The following is a 5,667-nucleotide window of genomic DNA, read 5'->3' as shown; positions in this document are numbered from 1 at the left end:
ATCCCCAGTCGGTCATACCAGGTGGATTATACCTGTTAGAATAGTTTTTTCTTCCTGCTCTTGCCAAGTGCTTGTTTATAATGGGTGTCATCTCACTGTTAGGCACTATTATTGTAGGCTCTTTACCTGACAATATAATGACCTTGGGGTGACTTCTGTTGTGATATATATATATACACATACATACATACATACATACATACATATATATATATATATATATATATATGTATATATACACATACATACATACATACATATATACAGAGACAGATATAAATAAAATATACGAAGGGGATAAATAGAATAAATAGGAATAAAAATAAAATAAAAATACAAGTGAATTGCACATTTTATTATGCTTTGAGTTTTAATTCTATGATTTCTTTCTAACTGCTTTATTTTATCCATACTGTGATTTTCGTATTTAATTGCTTGTAAAGTGTCTTTAAGTATTTCTAAAGCTCTCCATAAATACAATGCGTTGTTGTTATTATTATTGAATCCTCAGTATGAGGACTGAGTGAAGAGTTCAAGGACAAAGAACTTTGACATTGCGCTTACAGCTTTGCGTTAATGCAAAGCACTGATTACGCACTTGTTTGGGTAACATCTCTCCTTCCTAAAAAATAAACCCTACTTATAACAACAATCAAAACCACAACATGCCCAAGTGTTGTATGTTGTGCAATTTTTCCATATATTGTGTGCTGCAGATTTTGTGAATCACATTTACATGACTTGTTAAAATATTCTCCTCCAGAAAGTGAAATTTCTACACATACATATACAATAAAGGCCAGCCGCAAAAATATTCCTGTTTACAACTTTCAGTCACAAAGTGGACTTTGTGCCACTTGAGTAGCTCCAGCAGCTTTGTAACATCAGAAGCCAGCTCTGCATGGTGCAGACATGAGTAAATCTTGCTTTAATTTTCCTTTTTCTCAAAGCACTGCTCTTCTCTTATCAGTTCTCCTACCCCACCTTTTCTTGACCTTGATGATGTTAGGAAAAAGAGATAGGAAGGGCTTTTGGAATGCACCCTGATCATCATTGCTCCCCGTGTCTAATTTCTCAGCTGTTTCCACTTCCCCGATTGTTCTCTGTGTCTGTGTTTTTGTGTATGTATTGCTTCAGTCTTCCCTTGTCCTTGTTCTGATGTCTGTTGCCCTCCATCATGTGTTCCCTGTCAAATTCTGTTTGGCTTTTGTTTTCAATCCACCATTAAATACCTTATGTTAAATCCCGCCTGCTGTGTATGATAATAATTTCAGGTTATTATCTCAAACTTTTGAGTTATCTATGAGTAAGATGAAATTAAGAGAAACTAATCAACAATTTTGATGCACAGATGGAAAAAATAGTTGAATCTATTAAAAATGTCCAAGAATTTGATCTTTGAGCTCATTCTTCTTTCAGCTGCTCCTTTTAGGATTTTGCCACAGCCCCTCATCTGCTTGCATTTCAGATCACATACATAGAACTTGGCGACAGTGGGAAAGAAAAGCACCATTGTAACAGGAAGAAACCTCTGGCAGGATCAGGCTTAAGGAGCCAAGAAATGTTTGGTTGCTCAAGACAAATGTAACCTCAAAGATTATGCATCTAGAACGCCTAGCGTTACTTTCTTTTTAATTTTTGAAAATTAATTTCAGTGTTTGGTTTAGCATCTTATTATCATTATCATTATCATTATTATTATTATCAGGGAAAGTATTTATCAAGGGGCAGGTTTAAGTTTTAGTTTTTACCAGTTTTTACAAAGCAAAAAACATTTTGTTACATACCTTCTTCTTGTCGCAGAGATACCCGTGCCACTCAAATTCAAAAAGTGGCCTAATTTCTGGATCCAGAAACGCCGTAGGAAACTGCAGTTTTAGTCTCTGTTGAGCAGAGTGGACAAATACGGGTGAAAGGTCAAAAGGTTAGGTGAAATTAAACCAGAGAAAGCGTTAGTTTACCTCGGCGATGCTTTTAGCAACGTGGAAACTGCAGTCTTTAAACACACCCACAATTTCAATGAGTATTTTTGAGTCCATGGTTGAAAAGAGAGCGACAGTAAACGGTGCCTCGTATCCATAGCAACGAGGATTTGAAGGCGCTTTAATATGACGTCTTATTTAGCCCGCCGGGTTTCGACCGACTCTGTGGACTGTTTCCTTCATTGCTACTTTGTCCTTCATAATTTATTGTTTATTTAAAGCTAAATTAATCTGTTAATAAATATAACGACTATCACCTTGTAGATGAAATGTAAAGCTCTCATCCACTTTGTTTTCAGAGCAAAGCCAATTAATGCAGAAACAAGGCAGTGTTAGTACGTAGACCTTTAACAAAATGGGACGCGGCCCAATGGCGCCACAGTTCGAAAACTCCGACTTGCTGTACCGTTTTTGTTGTTGTAACATTGGGGGTTTTAAAATACATTTCTCCGTTTTTAATTGTTTAAAATCCAATTGTGTGTAAATATGGGCGTTCAGGATTTGTGGTCTATCGTGGAGCCGGTTCGTGAGTCGGTGCCTCTGTACAGTTTGAGTGGAAAGACGCTGGCAGTCGACCTGAGTTTGTGGGTGTGCGAAGCCCAGCACGTCCAAGCAATGATGGGGAGAGTCACGAAGCCCCATCTGAGGTAATGTCCTCATAATAAACTCATCGCGCTGTTGCTTCCAAGTAACTATAAATTTAAAAGCTTTTCTTACTCCACGCTGTGTCCAGGAATTTATTTTTCAGGGTATCGTCCCTCACACTGATGGGGGTGAAACTCGTGTTTGTTATGGAAGGAGAGGCTCCAAAAATTAAAGCAGAAACCATGAACAAGAGGACAGAAACAAGATATGGAGGCTTCAAGAAGAGCACTGCTCCGAAGTTTGCAACAGGCACCAGCAGGGGGCGCTTTAAAGCCGTGCTGAGAGAGGTAGGTCTGTAATCTCCTGCTCAAAAGAAAACGTCTGTGGTTATCTCTGCCCACTTTTCAGCTTGCTACGACGGCATTTTTTTAAGACGGTACAATTTAGATGAAAAAGCAAGATCTGTCAAGTTTAGAGAAAAATGTAAAATGATAAATATAAAAACAATGATGAGAAACCATCATTTTACTAGAAAAAAATGGTCAAACTTAGAGAAAACCATATAAATTCCATAAAAGAAGAAAATAGTTAATAATAGATCTAAGCGTTTAGTTTAAAAAAATGTCAAAGAAATTTTTAAATTTGGAGGAACAACATGAAGTTATAAGGACAAAAATAGCAAACTGGCAAGAATTAAGGTCAGATTTAGAAGTTTTGAGAAAAAAGTTAGATTTTTGAGAAATAAAGAAAAAACAACAATAAACATGTACAGAAACATTTTTATATTACACCTATAGGAAATAACTGGCAAATTTACTTGAAAATATGAAAGTCTATTTGAAAATTTTATGACAAATTGTGTTGTTTTTTTTGTCAGGCAACAATATTTTTATTTACCTTTTCATGGTTAAGTTGTAAATAAAAATCAAATATTTGAACTCCTGGGATAAATTTCTCATTTGTAATTGTTACCTCCAGTGGCCTTACATGTCTTTGTACTCCCTCTGTAGTGTGCAGAGATGTTGGACTACCTGGGTGTACCGTGGGTGACAGCTGCTGGAGAGGCTGAGGCCATGTGTGCCTACCTGGACTCACAGGGCCTGGTGGATGGCTGCATCACTAACGATGGAGACGCTTTCTTGTATGGAGCCCGTACTGTGTACAGGAACTTCAACATGAACAGTAAAGTATGTCTGTGGAAGTTAATCTTAAGAAAAACCTCTTTGGAGTAATAAGATGCAGTTACTTGTGTAAATACGCTACAGATGGTTTGGAAATCCTGCAGCCTTGAAGCTATCATTCACTGACCTACGTGTATTTTATACTGCAGGACCCTCAGGTGGACTGTTACCAGACTTCTCGAGTGCAAACAGACTTACATCTGTCCAGAGAGAATCTTGTCGGTCTGGCCATTCTCCTTGGCTGTGATTATATTCCCAAGGTAGTGAAGACACCTTAATCTGAAATCGGCTAAAGGAAAATCTGTAGTATCAATGCTTTTTGTTTACTGAATGCTTTCCTGTTTCCATAAGGGCATACCAGGTGTTGGCAAAGAGCAGGCTCTGAGGCTCATTCAGACGCTGAAAGGACAAACACTCCTACAGAGGTAGAAAACACAAACACACGTGAATGTAGCTAAGCAGTTTCTCTCTGCGTAGCCCGAGTTAAAAGTTGTGTTCGTGTTCTTTCTGATAACTACAGGTTCATCCAGTGGAATGAAGAGACCACAGAAGTGTTTGAAGGAGGTGTAAAGAAGGTTCCTCACTGCAACTTGTGTCGACATCCTGGTGAGTGGTGCCCTGCTTTGAACTCTGACCTCCACTCCTGATCCTGTGGCTATTTTAAAGCCTTTTAAACTGTCACGTCAAAACATGCAAGTATGTGAGAGATTTCAGCTTCTGAGACCCCTTACTGACTGTTATTCTTTCGTTATCAGGATCAGCTAAGACTCACGAGTCCCGCGGATGTGTGCTCTGCGGCAGTAATCGCTTCTGTCAGCCTCAGGATTTCGATTACCAGTGTCCGTGTGACTGGCACCGCTACGAACAGACTCGCCAGGCCTTGTCTTTTGAGGCAAACATCAGGAGGTGAATGGCAATTCAGAATGTCAAAGCTGATTTTCTGCTATTTAATAACTATTTAACTAAACAGACAAGTTCTTTTTTGCAGGAAAACACTGGCGAGTCAGCATTTTCCTTTCACTGAGGTACATTTTGATCTTTCTTTTTTATTTTTTATTATAACTTGACAAATTATTGGAGTAATTTTTAATGCCTAAACCATGTCTTGCAGATCATTCGTGAGTTTCTGGTTTCCAAAGATAAGCCTGTGTCACATTTTAAGAGGAGGAAGCCGAATATGCTGCTGATCCAGGTTAATGGGTTTGTAAATTATTAAGTGTAAGGTCATCTGTTCGGCGGGCTGCGTGTAAACATTTACGTTTTGTGTCTTTAGAAATTCACCTATGATAAGATGGAGTGGCCGAAGCACTACACCAGCGAAAAGGTGCTAGTGTTGATGACCTACGCTGAGCTGATGAACCGAAAATATGGAACAGACATGTCCTGCCAAGTTGAGCCCATCCGGTAGTGTTGCAGTTTTTAATGTCAGATAAGTTATCACTTTTATGATATTGTTATTATAACAGCTTTACATCCTTAACTTTCAACCTTTTTTTCATGCTAAAGAATATTTAAACCAAGAGTGAGGAATGGCGTTGCTTGCTTTGAAGTCATCTGGAGAACACCAGGTCAGTTTAAATCCCATGATGGGGAAAAAAGTATAATTTACTCACAGCATACAATAGAAGGGGAAGAAAAGTGACACTCAAGAATAAAAAGCTGATTTGAGTGACAGGAGTACTGTGTTTAGTGGAGGTTGGGGTGTAGGGTGCTCGTCACCGAGTCGTCTGTTAGTGACTGGCTGTGAGGTGGGGTTCAGAGGTGACAGATCAGTCACAACAGGCACTAGGTGCTAAAGTGGCTTCCTCCCTGAGCTGGGAAATCTGTCATATTAAAGTCCCCTTAACTAACAAGCCTGTCTGATGTGAGTGGCCTCAGAAAATCTCAGCTAACTTAGATTGTTCTACATCAGAGGAAGG

The 5,667-nt window shown here is 38.8% G+C and overlaps 2 protein-coding genes across 4 annotated transcripts in view; one reads left to right on the top strand and one right to left on the bottom strand.

Annotated features, from left to right (window-relative positions):
• ppil6 (peptidylprolyl isomerase (cyclophilin)-like 6) overlaps positions 1–2,091 on the bottom strand; it is a 7,765-nt gene extending 5,674 nt beyond the window's left edge. Inside the window, exons 1-2 of one of the 2 annotated variants that reach the window (XM_005730982.2) lie at positions 1,962–2,091; positions 1,788–1,883 (exon numbers count right to left, since the gene is read on the bottom strand). In XM_005730982.2, the coding sequence (XP_005731039.1) occupies positions 1,788–1,883; positions 1,962–2,039 (174 nt within the window). In that variant the 5' untranslated portion in view covers positions 2,040–2,091. The remainder of the gene's footprint in view (positions 1–1,787; positions 1,884–1,961) is intronic. The other variant, XM_005730983.2, reaches the window with a different exon arrangement.
• The window catches only part of gen1 (GEN1 Holliday junction 5' flap endonuclease), an 8,513-nt gene continuing 4,934 nt past the window's right edge, over positions 2,089–5,667 (top strand). For both annotated transcript variants that reach the window (XM_005730984.1, XM_013910343.1), the window contains exons 1-11: positions 2,089–2,629; positions 2,716–2,914; positions 3,578–3,754; positions 3,898–4,008; positions 4,100–4,173; positions 4,269–4,354; positions 4,504–4,654; positions 4,737–4,773; positions 4,860–4,940; positions 5,022–5,152; positions 5,255–5,316. In XM_005730984.1, the coding sequence (XP_005731041.1) occupies positions 2,469–2,629; positions 2,716–2,914; positions 3,578–3,754; positions 3,898–4,008; positions 4,100–4,173; positions 4,269–4,354; positions 4,504–4,654; positions 4,737–4,773; positions 4,860–4,940; positions 5,022–5,152; positions 5,255–5,316 (1,270 nt within the window). In that variant the 5' untranslated portion in view covers positions 2,089–2,468. The remainder of the gene's footprint in view (positions 2,630–2,715; positions 2,915–3,577; positions 3,755–3,897; positions 4,009–4,099; positions 4,174–4,268; positions 4,355–4,503; positions 4,655–4,736; positions 4,774–4,859; positions 4,941–5,021; positions 5,153–5,254; positions 5,317–5,667) is intronic.

This window comes from Pundamilia nyererei, unplaced genomic scaffold, assembly GCF_000239375.1.
Source record: "Pundamilia nyererei isolate P.nyererei 1_Seehausen unplaced genomic scaffold, PunNye1.0 scaffold00041, whole genome shotgun sequence".
NCBI lineage: Eukaryota > Metazoa > Chordata > Actinopteri > Cichliformes > Cichlidae > Pundamilia > Pundamilia nyererei.
Note: the sequence above shows the minus strand (reverse complement) of the source record. Positions and strands in the feature narration are given on the sequence as shown.